Source organism: Galeopterus variegatus, unplaced genomic scaffold, assembly GCF_000696425.1.
Source record: "Galeopterus variegatus unplaced genomic scaffold, G_variegatus-3.0.2 Scaffold1173, whole genome shotgun sequence".
Classification (NCBI taxonomy): Eukaryota; Metazoa; Chordata; class Mammalia; order Dermoptera; family Cynocephalidae; genus Galeopterus; species Galeopterus variegatus.
Window position 1 is genome coordinate 303,270 of NW_007727284.1, and position 26,730 is coordinate 329,999.

General features: G+C 43.3%; 1 protein-coding gene across 2 annotated transcripts in view; it reads left to right on the plus strand.

Moving 5' to 3' along the window:
• PRKCB (protein kinase C, beta) overlaps window positions 1–26,730 on the plus strand; it is a 346,927-nt gene that overhangs the window by 257,662 nt on the left and 62,535 nt on the right. For both annotated transcript variants that reach the window (XM_008575361.1, XM_008575360.1), the window contains exon 10: window positions 23,354–23,527. In XM_008575361.1, coding sequence (XP_008573583.1) covers window positions 23,354–23,527 — 174 coding nt within the window. The remainder of the gene's footprint in view (window positions 1–23,353; window positions 23,528–26,730) is intronic.

Consider the following 26,730-nt stretch of genomic DNA (forward strand, 5'->3'; position numbering starts at 1 on the left):
AGGAGAATGGACCATTGGGGAACAGTGGGGGAATGAGAGAGAATAGATCATATGTTTCCATGGAAACTGTTACAATAATTGAGAGTTCTGTTCCAGACTGGGGATGTAGCATCAAATAAATCATAGATGAAAACAACAGTGTGTCATGAAAGCAAAATAGAATAACAAACTCCTTTGTGATCCTTTACAACAGATAGTAATCCTTTGCAACTCTAGTTTTGCCCCCCATGGTTTTACATTAATGTGGTATTGTATTTGAATGCCGGCTTTGAACACTTTGCAGTTTGGTTGGTATATAGATCAATCCCCTTAACAGAAGAACACAGTGACAGTGATTTACTCTCCCCCTTTTGAAGATGAAAGAGATCAGCCTTATGGGTAATCTGTTTACACCTTCCCTCCCCTAGGCCCACTGTGTCAGATCTGGCCCAGAAAAATATGCTCATAAGCACTGTAATGATTTGTGGAGCCACTAGGGAATGACAGGAGCATTTTGCTGAGACGTGTGAAATGAAACAAGGAAGAAATCAAGAGTGAAGGCCATTAAATTCCAAGCGAGTAAACCCCCAAATTAAAAAGAACGGGCTGGCCAGTTAGCTTAGTTGGTTAGAGCACAGTCTTATAACACCAAGGTCATGGGTTTGGATCCCCATACCATCCAGCCACCAAAAAACAACAACAACAACAAAAAACAAATAAAAAGAACAATTTGGAGCATTTGCTTACCTGAATAGGTGAGGGTGTTGACCTGGAAGGGTTATATTACCAGAGCAGTAGGGCGTGTTGGCATGTCTGGCTACTTGGAGATAGATGCCTTCCAGAACTTTTATTACAGAGCATTCAAATGTATTATTCATTTATCATTTAACGTTGATTCTTGTAGTTTTATCCTTAACCCTCTATTTTCATGATTCCTTGAAACTTTAATTTGAGGTCTGCCAACCTCTACACATTGCAAGAATTTAACCTCTGTGGTTGTTGAGTGATTGCTAGAGTTAAAATTATACTGCACATATATAAATTGGACAGTATGTATTGTCCAGATTGATTATACAAGTTTAGCTTATAAAGTAAACACAGCAAGTACCTGATAAAGTGCGTACACAGCACAAATACAACTCTTTACATTATAGACTTGATTCCTCCAACCCTAATGTGCTGCCATAATAAATGTCCATTGGATCTTTATTTAATGCTAATATTGCTTATATTCTGAGACTTTGTGTGTGCTCGTGGTGATTGTTTCTAAAATCCAAGTCTTTTTAAAAAGTTATGCTGGAAAGTTTGAATGGAGACTTTCTTATTCTCTTATACCCCTGACTCTTGCCTATGGAGTGTGCTGTGCTGATGTGTGTGTGTGTGTGTTGAGGTGGGGAAAAGGATGGGCTGGGGGAGGCAGTTGGTGTGTTGTGGTAGACATAGATCTGCAAACATAAAGATGCTCAAACCCAACCACACGAAAGACCTGTGTAAGATGATACTTACTGGAACATGATTGGTTATAGGAAAAAAATGGAAATAGCCCAAATGTTCACCAGTAATATGAAGTTTAAGTATGTGATAGTGTATCCATGATGCATTCAGAATAATAAAGTGTCTCTCTTCTCTCTCTCTTTCTCTTTCTCTCTCTCAGTACACACAGACACACATACCTCTGTCTGTCTGTCTGCCTGTCTGTCTGTCTGTCTATCTATCTATCTATCTATCTATCTATCTATCTATCTATCTATCTATCTACCTACCTACCTACCTACCTACCTACCTATCTACCTACCTACCTACCTATCATCATGGAAAGATTTCCATGACATTGTATCAAATAAAAATAAAGGCAAATCACAGGACATTATGATTAGTAATATACTGTGTATAGAACAATCCTCTTTATGTAATGTACTCATAGCCTCTACTCTCATTGATCTTTTCCCCTATTTTATTATGAAAAATAATAAGAAAATTTTTAAATATAGAAAATTTTTAAATATAGAAAAGTTGAAAGAAGTATACAATGAACATCCATAACACCCATCACCTAGATTTTACAATTAACATTTGACTGTATTTGCTTTATCATAGATCTATCCATCTATCTGTCCCTCCATCAACCCATTTTCAAATTCATTTCAAAGCAAGTTGCAAACATTGGTACACTTTACACCCAAACTCTTCAACATACATATCATTTAACCAGATTTCAGTATTTTTTTTAATGATAACTTTTAAGGTAAAATTTACATACAATGAAATGCACATATCTTAAGTGTACTGTTCTATGAATTTCAAGAAATGCATACTTTAAAACACAATGGGGGTATAAACATTAATGAGAAACTCACACTAACAGATGTAAAATGCAACTGTGGTGTTTGTTGTGTACCATGGGAGCCTGAGGGAGTGGGATTTGCCCTAGTTGAAGTCAGCGAAGGCTTCTGTGAGAATGTGACTCATGCTGTATCTACAGGATGAGTTAAGTTAACTATGTAAAGAGGGGAGGAAATACATAAAAATCTCAGAAGGTCTCCTTCCTGATCCCCACCCCCAAAACAGGCTTTGTTAATCTGTGTGGCAGTCAGGGCACCTAGATCCTTCTACTAGGATAAATTCAACTGCTATAACAAATAGATCCCCAATTATATACTGGCTCAGACACACAGAAGCTTAATTTTCATTCACCTAAAAGTCTCAGACGGGTGTTCCTGGCTCTGCCCACTCTCTCCATATGGTGATTAAGGGCGAGGTGCCTCTGTCTTACAGGGCTCCATTAATTCCTAGGTCCTTGCTTTTCTCTACATTCAGAGGGTGGAGGGGGAAAGAGGGTGTGGAGGAGGCACAAGCTGCTTCTGAAAAGTCTTAGTTTTGGAAGTGGCACTCATCACTTCTGCCTACACTCTATTAGAGGGGACTGTCACATGGCCATGCCTCAGTGCAGGGGAGGCTGGGAGGACGATTTTGGTGGATGGCTAGTGGCCTCAGCCGTACTTCCTGCTTTTCAGCTCTGGTTGGAATTTTTTACGGGACACAAAAAACCTTCTGCCTTTTCCCTTTAGAACTCCCAATTTGTCACACCCCACAACAAAAACTTCAAGCGCTGCTTTGCTGTGACATTTCCTTGTGTTCAAATCATGGAACATGCCAGGTGTTAGTGCTGCCTTTCCTGAACATGGCATAAGCCAGGAATAAATCAAGTAGGAAGAAGTCAGCGAATTATGAATTTAAAAGAAAAAAGCGGAAAGTCCTTAGGAACTGGGCACCCAGGTATTACATTTATCTCTTCAAATGTCCCATCCATTTCTGTTGCTTTATATGCATCTCAGATGGTCTAAAATCAAAAGCACAGAGGTGAGAAACAAAACCATTAAGCGTCCTTTTCTAGTACTTGACTTTCCTAGAATAATGCCAAGAAATTGATGGCATTAAGTGCCTGAGTGTCACTAAGGAGGCCATCGAGGGTTTGGCAGTGGCCTCTTCCGCCAGGTACCCCTGGAGACTTAGCTTTTGCGTGCTGCTCTCCAGGGTGCTGGCGTCAACTTCTCTAGCTCGAAATTCAGACTGCACAACAAGGTTGATTGTAGCCTTGGCCAAGTTTCCCAAATATTAGTCGTTCATGCATCTGTTTATTTTTTGCCATGTGCATGCGTCCTTTACACAATCATAAATTTTTTTCTTTAAGTTGACTTCCTTTTCTTCTTAGCATTGCCCTAAGCAACAGTCTATGTGAAATCACAGGTTTGATAACACCAGTTATATATTTATTTAAGTGTGTTTTAGGAGAACTTACTAAAAGTTATTTTGTCCTTATACTGCTGATGGTACCATGTTTCGTGAAAAACTGTCTTAAGGTCTTACGTGCACAAGGCATGATTTGGCACCTCAATTACCATTATTTGTCTAAGAACATAAAGTCTTTTGCTGTAATTTTTGTGCATATCTGGAAGGTACAAGAAGTCTCTGGTCTTCCCTTTCCACCATATCCTTTCCTTTAGAGGAAGAGCATGGTCAACATTTCCTGTATCCTTAAAAGTCTTTCCTCTGATCTTCCTTTTTTTTTTTTCCTTTTTGTCTTTTTTTTTTTTACTGACCGGTAATGGGATCGCAACCCTCAGTGTTGCGCCCGCTCCGCGCTCAGCCAGTGAGCGGGAACCGGTCTCCACATGGGATCCGAACCCTTGGCGGGAGCACCGCCATGCTCCCAAGCGGCACACTCTCCAGTGCGCCACCGGGCTGGCCCTGATCTTCCTTTACTCACCGAATAAATCCAGAGAATCAAACTGCTCTTTTGAGATTTGCTGCCTCTGCTTCTTCCCCACTCTCCATTCCTTACCCTTTTGTACCGTGTCTTCTCTCCTCTACCACTTTCTGAAACACCTGTCTCCCGCATCATCAGCAATCTCCTAACTCCTGACTCTCCAAATCTGAGCAAGAGGCGTGGTGGCTTGCTTCTGAGAGCAGAGGGCAGGCATAGGGAAGGGAATTGGGACTGAGATTGGAATCCATACACCATACTGGGGAGAAGTCATCACTTTTATAATCACTGCCCATTGACAGGCATAATTAGTGATTCATTCACTAAATAAGCATTTGTTAAGCAACTACTCTATGCCAGCCACTCTTCTGGGTGCAGAAGAAATGGCTATGAACAAAACAAACCAAAAAATCTGCCCTCATGAAACTTATATTCTAGTGCTGGCGATGATGATGGGAGAGTGAAGATGAGTCCTCACTATGTGTCGGCCTCTGTTATAAGGGCTTTGCATGTTTAGCTCCTGCTTACTCTATATGTGGTGACTATTATCCCCATTTTATATGAGAAGAATGAGATGCAGAAAGTTGAAATAACTTGTGAACTCACACAGCTAGTAAATGGCATTTAAAATACCAGGTTTGATTTAGATATTTGTGATTTTGGGCTCTTGATTGCTTAACATTTTCATTCCTAGTCTCAAAAGTGGTCACCTGGAATGTCACAAACATGTTCTAGGAGGTGAACCATTTTTCTCTCTTATTTTCTCATTTTTCCCTAAGTCCTCAACAGTTTGCATGCCTTATTTGTTTTTTTAATTGAAACATAATTGATTATACATATTTGTGGAGTACAGAGTTGAATCAATACCTGTGTACAAGGGCCAGCCTGGGGCTCACTTGGGAGAGGGTGGTGCTGATAACACCAAGGCCATTGGTTCGGATCCCTATATAGGGATGGCCGGTTAGCTCACTTGGGAGAGCGTGGTGCTGACAACACCAAGTCAAGGGTTAAGATCCCCTTACCAGTCATCTTTAAAAAAAAAATAAAAAACCTGTGTACAATTTGTGGTGATCAAATCAGGATAACTAGTATATTCATCATTACAGAATGTCACCATTCTTTGTGACCCTTTACCAATTTCTCACTAACCCCCCACCTGCCCTGCCCTTTTCCCACAGAACCTCAGTTCTGTTCTCTCCTTGTGAAAGTTCAACGTATTATTGTGATTGTTGTATCTTTCTTTCTTTCTTTTTTATTTGTTTATTTTTTGCTACCACTTATGAGTGAAGACATGCGGCATTTCTCTTTTTGTATCTGGCTTGTTTCACTTAACATAATTTTCTCCAAGCTCATCCATGTTGCTGCAAATGGCAGAATTTCATTCTTTTTTATGGCCGAGGAGTATTCCATTGTGTATATACTGCACTTTCCTTATCTAGTCATCTATTGATGGACATTTAGGTTGGTTCTGACTCTTGGCTATTGTAAATAGAGCTGCAATAAACATGGGAGTGCAGGTATCCCTTCAACATGACATTTCCATTCCTTTGGGTATACACCCAGCAGTGAGATTGCTGGATAGTATAGCAGTTCTATCTGTAGTTGTTTGAGGAATCTCCATACTGTTTTCCCTAATGTGTGTGCCTTATTTTTAGTATAAGCCACTGCCATTACACAAATCACATGCCCTAGAGATGGAGGGCTCCAGATTTTCTGTCCTCCCTCATCACTCTGTGCCTGTTGGTCACTGTTTATATGCTAATGCTCATTGGAAGTGTCAGTCATCAGCAGGGACTCCTGAGAGAGCACGTGAGAAAGGCTTTCACTCCTGCAGCCCTTCTGATCTCCTCCACAGGCTTCAGCCAAGTGGGATTTTGTGTGCGATAACTCTGCAGCTGATTCCTCTCAACCCTCAACGACTCTTTTTTTCTAACTCTCACCAACCCTACCAACCACTCCTATTTCACTCGCATCCTCCCCATTGCCTTCAACATTGATTGAGCTCATACTAATTGCTGGGGACCGTGCTATAGATTTACATGCATTACATCACATTGATTCTCACCACAACCCTGCAAGGTAGTTACTGATAATAACCCTATTATACCTGCATGGAAATTGTAGGTCAGAGAGGCTGAGTGACTTCTTTGAGATCACACAGCTGAGAAGAGGCAGGACTAGGATTTGAAACCTTTTGTTTTGTTTTGTTTGTTTGTTTGTTTGTTTTATAAAAGATGACCGATAAGGGGATCTTAACCCTTGACTTGGTGTTGTCAGCACCACGCTCTCCAAGTGAGCCACAGGCCAGCCTTTGAAACCTGGTTTTTTGATTCCAGTTCCTTTTTCCATCTCTAACAACACTCTTCTCCACTTTGGGGTTCACACATCTCCCCGAACCATTAGTCTTTTCTTTTGCGGGTGGGTGATGGGGGGAACAACAGTTACAAACGTGTTCTGAGAACTGCATATGACATTCATGGGTTCCTTCTTCCTCCATGAAAAAAAAGTTAAAATTTTAGCTTATGACTGCATTGATATGAAGACAAATCTACTAATATATATTCAAACATTTTCTTCAACCTAAAGGTTCATTTTTTTTCTTACAATTTTAAAAGAAAGTAAAGTGCTTTTATGACCCCCTGAAAGGATCATGGGCCTCAGCCCTGTGCCTGTGTTTGGGGGAGAATTCAGCTCTGGTTTGAGCACCAGCATCCCAACAGCACATCCCTCAGCAGCCTCCAAGCTTGTCTCCCTGAAAGATGGGGTGTTTAACTAGCCTGCTCTATGGACCCAGAGAAGAGTCCAGAGCTTCAAGACTACAGCGTCTTCTGCTAGAGCTGAGCACAGCGCTGAATTTCATGAGAAGAAATTGCCAGAGGAGATTAAAAGGCAGTTTAGTTCATACCAGCAACAGAGGCCTTCTCTAAAAGTCTTTGAGCTCCTGTTGTGGGAGTCTATCCTAATTTTAATCTCATTAGTAGAATGTATCCACACACACACACATCTACATACCTGCTGTACATTAGATGTAGTTATATAATCCTACAGACAAAAGCACTTGCCTTTACTTCAACCTGCTTTGCTATCTTCCTCTACCATATGGTGAGTTCCTTTATCACATGGTTCACAGATAGCTCAAAGTCTTTGCTACCTGTTCCCTTAATCCTCTTCCAGAGAACCTTTTGACATTTGCTGTCTGATCTTGGATTCCTGCCTTCTCTTTGGTTCCATCCTAGTTACGGCACCTTTGCCCAGCCCCCAGTCTTTCATATGCAATTCTCATTACAGTGTGTTTTTGCCAACTCATCTTCCCAAAACATTGTGAGGTCCTTCTACTTTCCTAAATATTCCAGGTCTCTCCTCAGTGAAACCACTTACTGCTTCTCTGTAGCCCCTACCATCACTCTTCAGAAGATGCTCAATTACAAAACAAGATAAGGGTCCATTTCACCAATAAGATTAATTACATCAAGGAAAATAAAATATCAGGGATGCAAGTTTTACAGCCCTCCATCTGCTTCAAGAAGATGTCAAGCCAGAGTGACTGAAGGGGGCTTTTCTGGGAAGACATAGCATGTTTCTGTGTATCTCATGACACCCAATGGCAGGAAGTGTAGCCCGAATGAGAAGACTTCCAGGGGCCCAGCAACGATGTCTCCTGCAGGGTCCCCAGCCTGTTGTCCCTGCTTCTTGATAACGCCTCTCTGTGGACATGAATCAGCACTGCCTTATTGTCTAATTCTCAAATCCAGAGTATCCTAGAAATCTAAAATCCCAGGAAAGCGAAGCTGATGGGCCATTGTGGCTCAGGGATCCACATGATCCAATTCTCTGTGACCAAAGGGGGGAGGGGGTCACTTTTCCAGCCATCCATCAGGAAGGACAGGAGAGGGGTCACTTTTCCAGCCATCTATCAGGAAGGACAACAGGAACATACTCTTTACAAAGTAGATATGGGGCCGGCTGCTAGCTCAGTTGGTTAGAGTTTGGTGTTATATTGCCAAAGTCAAGGGTTAGAATCCCTGTATGACCAGCTGCCAAAGGAAAGAAAAAAAAAAAGTAGATATGATATGGGCAGTTTCTCTAAGAGAAGAAAGAAAGTAGCTCAGTTGGTTAGAGTTTGGTGTTATATTGCCAAAGTCAAGGGTTAGAATCCCTGTATGACCAGCTGACAAAGGAAAGAAAAAAAAAAAGTAGATATGATATGGGCAGTTTCTCTAAGAGAAGAAAGAAAATGACTGGGCTGTCTGGTACACAGGCCAAGGTAGGAGTTTGCTTTAAATCTGTGCATTCTTTAAAACATTGCCTGACTCTTTGGGGAAAACATCACGAAGTCAAGTCACATCCTCTTACTGAAGAACCAGATTGAGCCCATTAACATGGAAACCCTGTTTCAGGTGATAATTCATAGCCACTGGCCCAACGATTGTGCTGTCATAGTTGCTTCCACCCTCCACATGTCCATCTCAGCTGCATCCTGAGGTGCTATTTCAGAAATTCACCATCCCACTAAAATGAACCCCTGGTTACTAACCGCAGAACCCATCATCTTGTCTACAAAAAACATTGTAGCAGAAACTTGTAGGTCATAATCATCCAACATGCATGGTAAATATTTTGGGTGTACAAATGTGGATGGTTCATATGATTAAACATGCCATAGTTTGTTTCAAACCCCTACTACCACCCCATCTCTATCCCCCAGTTTCACACTATGTATGTCCTGGTTGAACTCCACTGCAGAGACTGGTAACTAGTTTTTGAGCATTGGGAACTTGTCTGAGTGTTTTATATGCATTGCCCATTTAATTCTTCACAATGGTCTTATGAGGAAGGTACTGATACTGTCTCCATTCTACAGATGAGGGAATGGAGGCTCAGAGAGGTAAGAAGCCTGTGGTCATCGAGCAGTAGAGGCAGGTTCAAACTCACAGAGTCTGACTCCCAGATGTGTTGCCATGAAGCTACACAGCCTCCTTGCACCCACATGGTCTGGTCCTGCCATGGAGAGATCCCGTTCTCTATTAGCAGCAGTCTGTAACACCAGCAACAAAGAGGAGCTTGTGCTCGCAAGGCAGATCAGATTATAGAGAAACAGGCTTTTTTGGTGCAACCTAATTGGTGGAATGAATGACAGACCCTTCAGGATTTCATTTCATTGTCTTTTGGTAAAAGCCATCAATTATTGGTTTGTTTTCTCAGGAACTATCTAAAAAACAGTCAGATTAAATCTGCTTTTATTTTAACCATCTAGCTTTGTCAAATATAGTCTACGATTCAAAGAAATTTGACTAAGCCATACATGTCACCAACATTTATTTAATTTATATTTTAGCCATTTCTGTTTTTTTCTTTCTTTCTTTCTTTCTTTTTTTTTTTTGGTGAGAATACAAGATCTATGCCGTTAGCAAATTTCAAATAACAAAACAGTATTATTAACTATAGCTCCTGTGCTGCACATTAAATCTCCAGTACATATTCATCTTATAACTGGAAGTTTGTACCCTTTGACCAACATCTACCCATTTCCCCCACCCTCAAGCCCCTGGCAGCCACCATTCTACTCTCTTTAAGTTTGACTATTTCAGATTGCACTTGTAATGTGAGATCATGCAGTGATCTGTGCTTATTTCACCCAGCATAAGATCCTCCAAGTTCACCATCATTTGCTTTAGCTCAAAAGAACGCTTCAATAGATGGAATTGACACATATCAGTTCTATCAATATCAATAATTACAATTGATACAGCCCAGAGTGTTGAAATAGTAGTTCTTTTGCATTTCCTATTACAACCCAATTAAACCTCTTCCTTTAGAACATAGGGGCTAGACATTTCAGTTTTAAATCTCTTGGTTCCCTCTCCTCCCCCTTTCCAGCAGTCACTGTGAGTCATCACTTCCACGGGTGTAGTGACATTTGCTTAACAATAGCAAGTCCACAAGAGCCACAGCTGACTAGGCTGAATGCACCTCCATTCTAAACTTCGTTTCACACTTCCGTGGCTTTCTCTGCTAGTGGGCAAAAATTCAACTTGATTAAATCTAAGGTGTGGGCTGGCCCGTGGCTCACTTGGTAGAGTGCGGTGCTGATAACACCAAGGCCCTGGGTTCGGATCCCATATAGGGACGGCCGGTTCGCTCACTGGGTGAGCGTGGTGCTGACAACACCAAGTTAAGGGTTAGGATCCCCTTACTGGTCATCTTTAAAAAAAAAATAAAATAAATCTAAGGTGTGACGTGGCATCGTTTAAAAATATTTAAATTTTAATGCAGCCTACCAAACTGACTTCTGAATTAAAAAATCATCTTATCTATCACACAGATCCATGCTTTTATCATGTATAAAGAGATTTTGAAATGCAGAAAACTGCACAAAATAAATCATGAAATCATCAGTTTGATCTGCATGCTGGATATCACTGCTCTCTTTTTTGTCTGGCCAACTTGAATATTATATCCAAGAAGGGATTCAGTCCTACCCAGATCCACACTGTTAACTCCCAGGGAGCATCTTTTCCCCATTACACCACTTTCCAATTTTTTCTGAAGTATGTCTTCAATTAGCAAAGTCTACCCAGTTACCTTCTCCAAAACACGCTGTTAGAAGCCTGAAATCATTTCTAGACTGCTGACTTCCTCTTTACCTCCAGAGACAAGTGTGTTGGATACCCTCAAACCACATGACTTCATATTAGACTGGTGTGACCACTGTCAAATATAAAATTGAAACATATGTATGTGTGGACATATATGCTTAGAAAATTTAATCCAAAGTTTGAATTGTAAGAATACTTTGGACAATCAGAATTGGGGCCTTCAAGATAATCTAGAACATATTAGAACATCTTCATATCTGGTGAAAGCTGGAAGTTGGGAGAGGCTCAAAAGTAAAGAATTCACCACCAATCATGATGAACATGGTGTATTGAGTTCTTACCATACGCTAAACTCTTAACATGCCTTATGTCACTGAATCATCATCATGGCCCTATGAATTGGTGGACTCTTGGTCCAACATGCTGTAAGATCTCCTGGTTGGAATGGCTTTCTCCCTGATTTCAAGCCTCCCGTTATCGCTAAACTCTTAACATGCCTTATGTCACTGAATCATCATCATGACCCTATGAATTGGTGGACTCTTGGTTCAACATGCTGTAAGATCTCCTGGTTGGAATGGCTTTCTCCCTGATTTCAAGCCTCCCGTTATCAAAGGTGGGGTGGCTTAAGCCCCTCAGCTCTTCGTACCTGGCCCAGTCTGCAGGAGGGCTTTGGCAAATCTGTGTACTGGAAAAGATCAGTCTGGGAGGGCCTGGAAACCAGGCTATATAATCCCTCCCCCACCCTCAGAATTTTAGAAGTTGACGGATGGTCTGCTGATTGCACCGGAAGTTCTGTGGCCTGTTGAGCGTGTGGATCCCTGCGGGAGGATCCTCTTAGTCTCTCTTGGAGGGCTCATGCCCAGCTCCACCAGTAAGCACAGACAGTATGACCTTACCTTTCATTCTGTGCTCTGCATTAGGATCTCCTGGGACATAGATTTTGCAGAAATATCGGTCTGTTTCTTCAATTAATATTCTGCCTTTTCCTTTCTTTCATATGGAGAATGTAGGAAAGAGGCTCCTATGCCCATAGGAGTTGGAACATCCTTTTTATTTTCCATAATTATGCCTTCACTTTAATGCTGTGTGCCAGGCACTGAGCTTTACCTGCGTTATGTCACTTGATTTCACAACAACCTTGTAAAGGAGAAACTATCGTTATGTCCCTTTTATGGATAAGAGAACTGAGACTCAGAGAGGTTGAGTAACTTGCCCAAGAACACACAGTAAAGCACGTAATAGAGTCAGGATTTAAACTCATGACTCCGGAGCCTGACCTTGTACCTACTATGATTTTACAATTCTAGTTCGATGTAAGCTTCCAGATCATCAGACTCTGTCGGTGCCATGATCTCATTCTTACGTACTAGTAGTTGTCATGATGCCTACTTGTTGCGCAGATGAGGATGTTGAAGCTAACCCTCACTTTGTAACCAGGCTGCACCTAAATTCATCTCAAGATCCTGCTTCTGAGTGGGTGAGCGCCCTTGGAGAGCAGGCAGACGGTGTTTGGCCAGTGCTCCGGCCTCTGATTACAACACCATCCTGATGGCCTCTGGCCAACTCACCTCCCTGTCCTCCACTAGTGCGGGCCAGGCCTGGCACAGGAAGGCCCCAAATATTTAGAAGATTCTAACTTAATTGGTCTGGAGTGTGGCCCAAGCATCAGCTTCTAAAAGCTCCACGGGGAATTCTAATGTGCATTGTGGAAAACAACAGCTCAGTATGAGCAGGTGAGGCAAACTCAAGGAAAAGATGGGGAGGGGAGGAGACTGTATTTGCCTTAGCTCCACGGGGAATTCTAATGTGCATTGTGGAAAACAACAGCTCAATATGAGCAGGTGAGGCAAACTCAAGGAAAAGATGGGGAGGGGAGGAGACTGTATTTGCCTTAAAACCTAGAGTTGAGCTCGTCTAAAGTATCCTCTGCAGGTCTCCAAGCAGGAAACAGCCTCAGGGAGTGAGGGGATCCTCAAAGAGATGAAATCCTAAATTATAGGGAGGACCCCCCTCCTGGCAACAGGTTAGTACCCTAGTCCTACACCCAACCTTGTCCACAGCCTGCTCCCTGGTGTGCTGGGCCTGGGAGGGGAGGAGTATGGGGGTCTCTTGTGCTTGTCTGTCCCTCCCCCATGCCGACCTCAGCTTGGTCCTTGCTAATGACCTTCTCACCCTGTGAGCGCCAGGGTCTCTTTCTCTGTGTTTTAGATGTGCTATCTGAATTCATCAAGTCAGATTCTTTTCCCAGTCTCTGTTTATTAGTCAAGCTTGCAGACTCTGGCAGTGCTAGATGTTTTGGTCTCTTCTCCTTTTCTGACTCTGTTGTAGGGATGTTATTAAGAACACCATCGACCATAGCACTGTGTGTTCAAAGATGCATGCAAGGCATTTCTTTTAGATCTAAGTTCTAGGGGAAGCTTATTTTTCCCCTCAAAAAATGAAAATAAGAATTTTATTATGCTTCATGTATCTCTGGTTGCTTTGGCCCCCAGGAAGCAGAGAGAGAGAGAGGTGAGAGAGGGGGGAAAAAAAGAGACAGGGAGAAGGAAAGAGGAAGGGAGGGAGAGAGAGAGAGAATATACAGTATATATATACACACACGTATATATTATACACTATATATACATACATATACACATACACGTATTTACTATAATTTTAACCACCTGTGTTAAGGTATAATTTACATACCATAAAATTCACTTGTTTCTGTTATATAATATTGAATGCAACTTTGAAATATGGATTGTATATAGCCATGTATACTTTAAACAATGCTGCGATCTAAGCAACTGAAACTCTTTAGTGACCTAGATTTAGGGGTTTTTTAGCTGCTCCCTCCACTCAGATCTTTTCATCCATTTATTTGACAAATATATATTGAGTATCTGCTCTGTGCTCGATGCTGGGGATACAAAAGTGGGCAAGTCAGACTCAATATTTGCCCTCACAGAGCTTGCAGTCTGGTGAGGGAGAGAAATAAACAAAGAGATAAATATAATGCCAGGTGTAGTAAGTGCTGTGAAAAAAACCGAAGTAAGGGGAAAAATTAGGAGTGACAGAGGGGGCTGCAAGTTTAGAGGAGGTGGTCAGGGATGCTGTATTAGTCCATTTCTGTTGCATATTACAGAATACCTGAAACTGGGTAATTTCTAGGGAAATGAAATTTATTTCTTACAGTTTCAAAGGCTGGGAAGTCCAAAGTCCAGGGAACACATCTGATGAGGGCCTTCTTCTTGGTGGTGACTCTCTACGGTGACATAGGTCACGTGGCAAGAATGGGCTGAATAAGAGAGTTAACCTGCATGCTCATGATCATCCATTAGATCATCAGCCCATAGGGGCTGGCCCGTGGCTCACGTGGGAGAGTGTGGTGCTGATAACACCAAGGCCGTGGGTTTGGATCCCTATATAATGATAGCCGGTTAGCTCACTTGGGAGAGCGTGGTGCTAACAACACTGAGTCACGGGTTAAAATCCCCTTACTGGTCATCTTTAAAAAAAAAATCATCAACCCATCACTCCATGAATGGATGATCCATTCATGAGGGCAGGGCCCTTGGAATCTAATCACCTCTTAAAGGCCCCACCTCTCAAATACTATAATGGGATTTTCCACCCTCTTTACACTGTTACAATGGGGATCAAGTTTCCAATACATGAGTTTTGGGGGGACACATTTAACTCACAGCAGACAGCCTCAGTGAGGTCACATTGGACTGTGACCTGAGCAGGCGAGGAAGCAAACTATTGAGTGTATCTGGAGGAAGCGTCCTGTGTGCAGGAAGGACAGAGGGCAGGGGTCCTGAGAGATGGGATTTAGTTCCAAGTGCAGCAGGAATGCAGAGGCGGGTCTTAGGTGGGTGGGACGACATGAGCTGACTTGAGTATTTAAAGCATCATTCAGGTGTGTGGAGGGTGGGAGTGAGGACAGTGGGAGCAGAGAATGGTCAGGAGCCAAGTGCAGGGGACCAGACTAGGGATCATGGTGGCTTGGGTCGCAAGGAGGTTGGATGTGGCGTATATTTTGAGTGTAAGAGCTGACAAAATGTGTTGATACCTAGCATGAGAGATGGAAGAGAGAGGAATTAAGGGTGACTCAATTTGGTCTTGGACTTTGGGCAGGATTTGCTGAAGTTGGAGGGTGGGGAGCAGGGTCTTTGGTCTCTAACTGCTTGTGCCCTCTCACATCAGTGAGCAAATGGACATGCAGTTCCCTCTTTGGCCAGTTGAAAACTGGAAGTTGGTGCTTTGTACGAGGATCACCAGCAGTGCCCTTAGCTGTTCTCTGAGAAAGTGATGTTGATGATAACCACTGCAGTGGGTAGAATTGTGTCCCCCCAAAAGTGTATGTTCAAGTCCTAATCACTAGAACCTGTGAATGTGACCTTATTTGGACATAGGGTCTTTGCAAATGTAATCAAGTTAAGATGAGGTCATGTTGGATCAGGGTGAGTCTTAATCCAATGGCTGGTGTCCTTACAAAGAGAGGGACATTTGGACACAGACACAGAATGAGCAAATGTAATCAAGTTAAGATGAGGTCATGTTGGATCAGGGTGGGTCTTAATCCAATGGCTGGTGTCCTTACAAAGAGAGGGACATTTGGACACAGACACAGAATGGACAGGGAAGAACGCCATATAAAAACAGAGGCAGAGGTTGGAGTGATATATCTGTGAGCCAAGGGACGCCGAGGACGGCTGGTGCCCACCAAAGCTAGGAGAGAGGTGTGGAACAGAGTTTCCCTTAGAGTCTTCAGAAGGAACCAACCCTGCTGGCACCTTGATTTCGAACTTCTGGCCTCCACGACTGTGAGAGAACTAATTCTGGTTATTTGAAGCAACGTGGGTTTTGGTTCTTTGCTGTGACTACCGTAGGCAACTAGCACGACCACCAGGTGTGAAGTACTGGTTGTGTGCCAACCACAGTGCAAGTGAGGTGTGCCCTTTGCACGCTTCATCCCACAGAGCTCCCCAGCACCACCAAAGGCCAAGTGTTGTTGGTGTCCCTGTTTTACAGGTAAGAAAATGAGGCTCAGGAAAGTGAAGTGAACTTCCTAAGGTCACACAGCTAGTCCATGGTGGAACTTGGACATGTGCCAGCTCCTCTGACTCTAAAGTTCATGCCCTAACCATGAGGCAACACTGTCCCATGGTCGGGGGCCAGGATTCCAGGCACACGTCACCACTGGGATTCGCCAGTAAAGTTCATCACAACGAACTTTACAGCCAGGAATCCCTGGGCTACTTTCCTCTATTTTATTTGCTGTCGCTAGAGTTCTGCTGTTTATCACATCTCACCCAGGAGATTCTTGGATAGCAGATGTGGCTTGGAATTTGATAAGAACGTCACTTCAACACATCCTTTCAATCTGTTTGGAATCCTCACCCTGGAGATAGAGGGACAGCTGATCAAACAACCCACACCCTCTATGTTGGTTTTAAAGTTTCTGGAAGCTCCAGAAACTGCTTGAGGCAATTAATAAAAGATTATTTACACATAAAGTAACATTTTAGAATCACCATTGCTGGTGCTCTGGCTATTTTTCTACTATTTTTCTGTCTCATGCCAAAGCTTCATGGCACAGATTGAGGAAACAAGATCTCCCCAAGCTACTTGATGGAAGCATGGCCACATCTGTCCTGTTTATTGTGTGTGTCCCCAATGCCTAACATTGTGCCTAGCATAAAATTCCCAATAGAGCTTGTGGACCCAATGGATGAACTGGAATCGTGACTGTAGACTCAGACCAAGCTCATGTCGCCAAGTAAACAAATGGTGTGCTAGTGGTTGTATGAGAAACAGCAAAATTAAATGGCTGTTCTGTCTGTGGCCATGAATTAGCCCACAGGGTCCCAAGCTTCAGCAGGTGGGGTGAGCAGGGAAAGGAGAAACAGGACCAAGAGTAGGATCCCCAGCCAAATTTGAAACACTCTAGCAATAATTTGCTTACCACTGAACAGTTGACATTTATGGCTTGGAGAATCAGATGGGGTGTGTGTGGTTAAGGGTATGAGTTTAGGAGACAGGTGACCCAGGACGTGTGACTTCCTAGTGGAGTGAATTTGGACAAGTCACCTAACTTTGCCAAGCCCTACCTTCCTCATCTGTAAAATGGGGACAACAGGAGTACCTCCCTACACATTTGCTGTGGGAATTAAATGAGATAATACGTGTTGCAAGTTATGAGTGGGCGTGGTTATCATTATCAATCCCAAACTAGTCGCTTTCCCCCACATCCTGGCCCTCCTCAATGTGTCCTTTTGTCCTCCCTGGCTCACACATTTTGCCATGACCTTTGAACTTCACATGATCTTTGTCAGCTGCCCCACTTGGTACCATGCAGCTCTGTTGTCTGGCTCTCTCTGATTCTGCCGGAGGCAATTGGTTGCTATGTCTCAAGAGAGCTGGGAGTCAGTCTGGAATGTGCATTGCAGAGTTTGAGTGCTCACTTCCTGTGGTAATTGTCACCCAAGGTTAATGGAGCGAGGTGGTTTAATTCTAAGGGAGCACAGCTCTCTTCCCTTTGGCCGGAATATGCCTCCTCCATCTCCGCCTTGCTCGTCCTGTTGATACTGCAGGTCTCAGCTCAACCGTCCCTTCCTCCAGAGCACCTTCCGCTGACCCATCAAGCAAGGTTGAGTCCTCCATTTAAACACTCACAAAGCACCATGTACTTCTCTCTCGGGCATTCCATCACAATTGACATTAGGTAATGACTTGTGCTGGAGTGTAATCTTCATGAGGGCAGAAACCTTGCCATTCTGTCCCCCCCATGCCTCAGAGTCTGGCATGTTCTAGGCAATTAATGCTGAGTGACTTGTCCAGCTTTCCAGGTTTTGGATAAGACTAGGAAAGGTGATGCATTTGGAAGCCACAATGAATTCCATCTCTGTTGACCCTCTCAATTGAGGCCTTTATTGATATGATGGATTAAAAAGAGAGTGCATAACCAAACCCAAGGTGACAGGGGCCACACCTGGCGATATGGGCTTGTATTATGCACATGTGATCTTAGATGGATCTGTTCTAGTTGTCTATTGCTGCAAAACAAATCATCCCCAAACTTGGAGCTTAACACAACAGCAATCATATATTTTCTCTCGTGGTTTCTGTGGGTCAGGAAGTTGGGAATGTTTGCTGGTTGATTGTGGCTTGGGCCTTCTTTTTTTTTTTTTAATTGAAACTTAGTTGATAATACATATCTGTGGGGTACAGAATTGAATATTAATACTTGTGTGCGGTATGTGAGGCTCAAATCAGGATAATTAGTATACTCATCACAACAAAACATAATCATTCATGGTGTCCATTAATCAATTTCTTGCTAACCCCCTTCCCTCCCCTTTTTGCACCTCTAGTAACCACAGTTCTATTCTCTTCTTTTGAAAGTTTAACATATTATTGTGATTGCTGTTTCTTTTTTATTTATTCTTTTCTTAGCTCCCACTCATGAGTGCGGACGTGTGTATTTCTCTTTCTCTGCCTGGCTTATTTCACTTAATATAATTTCCTCCAAGCTCATCCATGTTGCGAATGGCAGAATTTCATTCTTTTTCTGTGGCTGAGTAGTATTCCATTGTGTATATATGCTACATTTTCCTTATCCAGTTATCTGTCAATGGACATTTATGTTGGTTCCAACTCTTGGCTATCGTAAATAGAGCTACAATAAACATGGGAGTGCAGCTATCCTTTCGACATGATGGTTTCCATTCCTTTGGGTATACACCCAGCAGTGGGATTGTTAGATCGTATGGCTTGGGGTTTCTCGTGCAGTGGCTAGAGCAGGGAGAGCTGGGCTGGAGCACCTGGGTTGGCTGGGCATCAAGCTCTTTATGTAGTCCCAGGGCCTCTCCACATGGTCTCATTCTGTGGTCTAGCATGGCAGCCTCAGGGATCCAAAGGTACATGTTCCAAGAGAAACTGACAAAGGCTGCAGACTCGAAAGTCACACAGGGTCACTTCTATTGCACTCTGTTCATTAAGGCAGTCACAAAGGCCTGCCGAGGTTCAAGGGAGAGAGCATAGACTGTCTCTTGACTGAAATAGTGTCAAATATTTGTAGACATGTTATGAAACTACTGCAGAAAATCTTTTCCTTCATGCTATGGGGAAAGCTCTCAAAATGTAGCTCCAAGAGAGGGCAGAGAGAGTCCTATTGAAAAGGAAAGCTTGATTAGAATATTAAAGAGAAGAGGAAAGTTCTCTTTACCCTTTATTGATGACTGCTGGGCAAGTGTTAGGAAAATCAGGATAGAAGGATTCTGTTTTACCTGTTGGCATCTCCTAACTACCTTATTAAATGAATCAATTTTGTTCATATCTGGTGATTAGAGCTAAGGTGGGAGGGGTGTACTTGTGAAAATAGACTCCCAGACCACAGCCCAGATCTCCTGAAGTATTGGCTGAGCTTCAAATCTATCTGGTAAACAAGGACCCCTGAGTGATTCTGATAGCGGCAAGAGGCACCGTCCTTTATAGAGTGGAATTTACCTTGTTTAAGTCACATACTGCCTGGATGCTACTTGGCTTCCTGAAATTTTAATTTTTATTAAGAATTTGAGCTACCCAAGCAATAATTTTGTCTTACAAGATATCTAATATACTTAAATCCACTCAAACTAATATAAATAAAAATCACTGTATTGGAGTGATGTGGAAGTTTCTAATAGAAAAAGGCCAAGCCTCCAGAAAGACTGGAAGCAGGTACTGGAAAGGTCATTCTCTGACCTTTTCTCCCCCACACTTCTGTTTCATTCTTTGCCTGCAGGTGGTAGAAGATGACCATGCTAGGCAGATCTGTGTGTTCTCTCTTCAGGGGCCAAGGGCTGACCCCTTGGGGGATCCTAGTTCCAAGTTCTTGGGAAAGAATCTGATTGGCTCAGCTTAGGTCAGATGTCTACCTCTGACCCAATCAGCTGTGGCCAGGTGTGTCTACTGCCCAATCAGAAGGTTCTTCTAATAACAAAGATTTGGAAGGAATGAAAGGCATGCTAGGGTTCATTCACAAATCAGTCTGCAGCCACTTTTGATCATGTGGTCACTCATTTTTCCTGATCTTTCTTGGAATCCATGTTCTAGAACATGGGTCAGCAAACAGCTGGAGCCTGGCCCACTGCTTATTTTTGTAAATAAAGTTTTATTGGAACACAGCCTCGTTCATTTGTCTATCATTTATGGCTGTTTTCTCAGTACAATAGCAGAATTTAATAGTTGGTACAGAGACTGTGTCACAAAGCCTATCATATTTACCATTTGGCCCTTTACAAAGTTTGCTGACTCCTGCTCTAGAATTTAATTCAGCTCTATTTCTAAATTATTATTAGTGTTTCATGCATGTCAGTCCTCTTTTTCTCTGACAGTATAGGGCAATTTCCCAAATTTTGGTTATTTGCATTCTACTCACATGATGTTAGAATTGCTATCTGGTTCTGGCTTCTTCCCTCTAACCCATGTTGCTTAGGACAGGACAAGGCACTGGGAATCTTTATACATCCTGTTGATTGATTTTAAAAACTGTCTGTGCAGATACAACAATATTTCCTAAGGTGTGGAGCACATAGTATTGATGATTTGCAAGATGATTTCAGTTAGTAGTTTAGATTATTTTAGGTAGTATATAGAGGTGATATTAAATGAAATTAAATCACATTATGATAAGACTATTCTCTCTTTGTGTTTCCTTTTAGTCTTGCTAATTACCTGAGCAGGAAGATCTCATTTGATGACAATATGATCTCTAATGTTTGCTAATATGATTTTTTCTTTTAACAAGGAGGAAACACAGGGCCTGGCTCACACCCTTCAGGAGCCATCAGAATCTAGAATTTACTAGTGCTGCTTTTCTTTAATTTATTTTTATGCTTACCTTCCTTTTATGACTGTTGGTTCTGGCTTCCCATTAATCGTGGTGATATAAAGTTTCCTTTTAAAATAAATTTAGTTAAGTACAAATGTGACTAGATTTTTAAAATGCTAAGCAAATAACTGTTTAGGTGGTAGGAAAAACTATGAAAAAGGCACATGAATAATTGAAGTTTGGAAACACCTGCAGTGAAGTAACTGACATAGGTACAAAGCAGCCTTTGGTGCCCAGAGGAGGGAGCAGCTGATTTTGTCTAAGTGAATCATTGGGGTTATAGAAGGAGGTAACATCTGAGTTGAATCTAGGCAGTGAAAGTGTAGAAGGACATTGTGGGCAGTGGGAATAGAACATTCAAAGGAAAAGAAAGAGCAGGACATAGTCATGGAATTGTTTGGCTTTCAGGAGCCACTGAAAGATTCAGCATTCAAGTAGCACTGTTAGTACCGTTAGAACAATCATTAGTTCAAGCAGGTTAATCTCTCTGAGCCTCAGTTTGTTTGCCTGTACAATGGGGATAAGTGAAACAGATGTAGGATATCCACCATTGTTGCTGGTGCGGGGGGGAATTTCCCAGCCATTCTGTCCTGTTTTGCTTGCATGCAGAAGGCTAAGATCATGACTGCATCCTCCTGCAACATGGCCAGGGCCCCTCCTCTCTGTTCTTGGTGGGGGATGGTGGGCTACACACATTCAGGGTTGTTGGATGGTGCCTTGACTGGTGGTGATGGTTAGACAGGGTGTCCACACTCCAAGACAACTCAGCACTGAGCCCCTCCTCCTGGACTCTGGGAGCCCCTCAACAGAAGGCTCTTCTTCCTCCCACCTCCAGCCCCTCTGCTCATTCACACAAGTCACCTCCCTGCCTCTCCCTGCACTTGACCCAGACCCAGCTTTCTCTGGAATCTGAGAGCGGAAAACCCCTATCTCCATCTGACTCTGTACGTCTTAGGATGGTGGCTTCCTTGAGTCCTTGTTTCGGCCTTGGAGAGGGCTGGGGAAGGTACCAGGGACAGAAGAGAGGGAGATGGGAATAAACTGAAGACACATGTTCTAACACTTTAAGCTTTGCTTTGCCACACGGGCTGGTGGGTCTGTTTTGAGGACATGTCCAGCAGGTAGGACCCTTCAGATCGGCAGCTCCTACTTTTCACTGTGGCGCTGATGGAGAAAGAGGTTGAGAAAAGCCCTGTTGCTGTGGAAGTGTGTGTCAGGAGCTGTCTTTCTAAAGTGCCCTAAATCCCTGGGTCTGCATTCCCCATAGCCATGCCTGGCTGTGATGACAGAGGAGACAGTGGGAACAGGAGATGGGGACTGTGTGTGAGCCGGCAGGCTCAGCCCAGAAGCTTCAGTGCACAGATGCATGGATCTGGAAGCTTCCGTGCATGGGTCCAGTCATACTATTGGGATCTGGGCCAAGTGGAGTGCACCGAGCTGTCCTCCTGCTTCTGAGCTACTTCTGGCCCCAGTCTCTGTCACATTTTCTGGTCCCCCAGCTGATTCAGGTGTGACCATTTTATGTCCTCAACCACCTAAACTCCTTGAGGGTTCTTCTGGAGCTCGAGCAGAGCAGTTAAAGGCAGAGACTTGAGTCATGTAGACCTAAGTTCAAATCCTGGCCCTGTCCTTAACTGAATATGTGTTATGATACTTATTCTCCCGAGCCTTGGTTTCCTGTAAAATGCGATTTGTAATATTACCTACTTCCTAGGGTCTTAAGCAAAGTAAATGAGAAACAGTAAATGAAAACCAGTAATTGTTTGGTACATTGATTAGTGGTGATTAATTTTATTACCTGCAAAAGACCTGACACAGTGCATGCAGTAAATACTTCAATCTGATTGTTTCTTCCTCCAGGAAGCTTTCTGGAAGCCCCCAGACCAGGTTAGGTCTATCCATAATGTGGTCCTGTCCTGTACATACTAAGAAGCTTCTTGAGAACAGTGCCTCTGGTCATTATTCCCTCTGGCATAGTCACAACCAATGAAAATAATGATGTGTCCATGAGCCACACTGGTTAACGGGCCCTGACTGACCATGGCTCATAGAAGGAAGCCTGAAGACAATAGGAGAGGCTGTTAAAATACTACATTAACAATCCCTGTAATTAATTGTCCAAAGTCTCTTCCTCACCGGAGTTCAGGGTCAGAGAACGTGCCTGCTTGTTTATTGCTATATCCCCAGTGCTTAGCAAGCTCTTAATGAATATTAAATAATTGAATGAATAAAGGAACAAGTGCCCCGCATTCAGTGTTATCGGGCATTCCCTCATTCAACAAATACTTACTGAACACCTACTGTGTGCCAGGACCATTGTAGGCTCTTGGGTAATGATGATGGTGAACAAAACAGGCAAAGATATTTACCTTCATGGGGCTTATCGTCTAGCCATACTGGCCATATTAGCTGGGCATTGATACATATGGCAAAGGGATCAGTACTGGTTGTATGTCCTGAAACTGTCCTGTGTCAGTTGGGTTCAGCCATTCAAAGTGTGAGGTCAGTGGGATGTGCCGTCCACTGTTTCAGAGTCCATAGGGGGCATCCGTGCAGAGCAGGGAGTGGACTTGCGTGAATGTTAGCTGCCCGTGGCTTTCCCCCAGCCCCCTTCTAACTGCCCCGACATGCTGTCCTCTTTCCCAGGTCATGCTCTCAGAGCGGAAAGGCACAGACGAGCTCTATGCCGTGAAGATCCTGAAGAAGGACGTGGTGATCCAGGACGACGACGTGGAGTGCACCATGGTGGAGAAGCGGGTGCTGGCCCTGCCCGGCAAGCCACCTTTCCTGACCCAACTCCACTCCTGCTTCCAGACCATGGTAACTTGGCTGGTGGCCCTGGGCACTCCATCTCCAGGCTGTCTCCAGGCTTTGGCCAAAGCTGTCCCAGGAACACCCACCCCAAAGAGATACCTGGGCCCTTCCCATTTTAGAAACAGAAAGACGTTGGGCCGAGGGGAGTTAGCTGAGAATTCCTGAGGTTGCCACTGAGAAGTGCTCTCCCCGAGGCAGATGCTGTCTCAATGCAGATAAAGGAACTCAGGCAGTTGGTTTTATAACCAACAGAGCAGGGCCTTTTCCTGACAGTAAGGGATGACTTGGGGACAGGAACTCAGTGAAAAGGTCTACTGATTGTGCCTCTAGATGGTTACACTCAGCCCCCCAGACCTTTTGGATAAATGCACGAGTACATCTCTGCAGGTAGCATGAGGATGCAGCCCTCAGAGGACCCCAGGGCAGGGGCACAGTGTCCAGGCAGGGGCTAGCGAGCTCAGAGCCATGGTGGCCAAGATGAGAAGAGAACACGTGTGCTAGTCTTTCTGCTGTTGACTGTGATTTCAATTCTATCTGGGGGAACAGGAGACATCCTGTAAGAAACCTCTTACCTTTTCCTTGTTCAAATCAGACCTCACTCTCCATACCCAAGGAAGGAGGGACCAGAGCCCAAATGCAAAGAGGTACCAAGTTAGTTCTTGCTTTTGGGGGCTTCTAAGGGCCATTGCCTAGTGTCCCAAAGATGCTGTAAAGGGTTTTTACAAGATTAATTTGGACTCTGTTCATGTTGATTTTAGAGCCCAACCCCTATGGGAGATGGGATGCTATTCTATTTTACATCTAATCTTGTTTCCTTTAAGTCTTTAATCTAGTGATTTCCATCTCCATTCCTTCCATCCTTTTCTTTCATCTGTTCTTTTATCTGCTGAAGATCCTGGGCTGTTTCACCTGTGGCATTTGCAGAGTTGAGGTTTTTTTCTGTACAGTTTTGGGGCATCTCAACACCTTTCCTTTGTCCTCTGTATTTCCTGCAAGTTAGCAGCTGGACTACAGACCTGGTCAGACTCAGCTTCGATCCTTTTGGCAAGACCACACGTGGTGGTGTGTTCTTTCACCCGAAAGCACATAGTGTCCGGTTGTCTCTCAGTATTTTGTCAGCTTGGTTCGTTAACTCGTAATTAGGGATTGTAACATGGTAATACCCTAGTCCCATTCTTTTTTTTTTTTTCATTTACTATTGTAATACTTTTATAAAGAGGGGCTTCCCCTCATCTATTGCTTGGTTCCCTGGTCATATAGTTTGTATGACAAAGGACACATGCTTGATCCTTTCACTTTATTTAACAGTTTTCAAAATAATGAACTGGTTTACTGTTGTGCTCCAAGAGTGACTAAAATTTACTTTTAAAACAGAATTTTTGAGTAGGAGAGTCAATGTAAAGAAAAATATTAAGTGGACAAGAATCCACATCATTTGAGGACTTGGCCAGGACTGGGAATGGGGTACACCTTACTAGTCCAAATCTCTAGTTTGACCTTGGGGAATTAAGGTGTAAAGGTGTTTAAGAGGTGGCAGAGACAGGACTAGGATTTAAACCCCTAGAGTCCCTGCTCCTGTATCTTCTCCCTTTTCCATTGATGGTCTCCAAACTGTGACATCAACAGACGAAGGACAGTCTCAGTTGGATAAATAGACTAAGAAGGAGACCTTGGTCTCAAAGAAGAAACTGAACTAACTTGGAGCAGTTTTCAATTTCAGTTGGATATGTTGACATTGAGAGAAATTAGTCATTTGTGACTAATATCCATTGAAGTCTACTATTTTCGTTTCCAATTTACTATTTAAAAATGGTAGAGTGAATTTGAGGTTATTCATTTAATCTTGAGCCAGCTCACTCACTTGCATTACAGTATGTTTCTGGAGTTAGAGATCAGGCCTGGGTTTATACAGAAATTTTGCAGAGCTGTGGTCCCCTCCAGGAGTTGTCACATGCCAGGGGTGAGGGATTAAGAGCTGTGACAGCCTAGAATGTGAGAGCTCAGTGGATTCGTGTCTTGCGTGGGGGTGAATGTCCCATGTGGGAGACCTAGGCACAGTCTCCCAATTCTGCAAGGTCAAGATGGAACAGATTGCTTTCTTGTTGGCTGAGGATCAGATAAGATAGTTATCCTGTCTCTAGGGGCTGTATTGTTTGGAAAAAAATACTTGGGGAGATGCCCTCACTACAAGCAGGAGGTACTTGAGGGCTGATGGGGGAACAGACCCCCCCTTCCTTTTCTGCACTCTGCGCATATGCTCATTGAATGATTACCCCAATTTAAGTGATTTTTTCTCACTTTTTTTGTTTAAGCACGTATATTTTAATTTTGCATAAATTAAATTTATTTTCAAAGATCTATAATAATGCCTACTATATGTGAGGCACAGGGCTGACAATTTTAAGCCATGTGATCACTCTTAGACGTGTCCTATCTTCATCCCTATTTCATAGACGGTGATACTGGGGCCACACAGCTAGTACATTTCAGAGCCAGGATTTGAACCCAGGCAGTCTGGCTCCAAGGGGCTTTGCACTTAACCACTGCACTATGAGGTCTTTTGAGTGCACATCACCTAATGGTCACTGCAGCCTGTTCCCAGGCTCCACCAAGGAGCCCAGCCTTGCCCATCCCTCACCTGCTTAGTAAAGTGACATTGTGCCTCCATCCCCCAGCTTTCCCATCTCTGGAGTGGAACTGACTTTCACCTGAGCATCGAGCATGCATGTATCTTCAAGTATGTTGCTTCATCCCAGCTTCACAAAAATTTTGCGATTTTTCCACTTTGCATATGAAAAGATTAAGGATCAGGAATGCATGATAGTTCTCCCTAGACACAGCACTGTGTCACCAGCCCATTGAACTCAGAGTCCAGGCTTTTGTTAGTACCTCATGTTGAGTCACCACCAAAATGGCCTTAGCAATAATCATGATACAAACAAGAACAAAAAGCAGCTGTCAGTACTGAGTGTTTCAGTGTGTGTGGAACACTATGCTAAGCATGCTCGCAGTGTTATCTCACTGTATCCTCCCAGTGCCTCTGTTGGGTGGATACTATGACTAATCCCAATTTACAGATAAGAATGCTAACATTCAGAGAAGTTAAGTAACTCATTCAGCATCACACAGCTGGTAAGTAGTAGAGATGAGATCTGTTCTGCAAGATCCCAGAGCCCCAGACCTGAAGTCCTTTGCATCCTGCCTGGGCC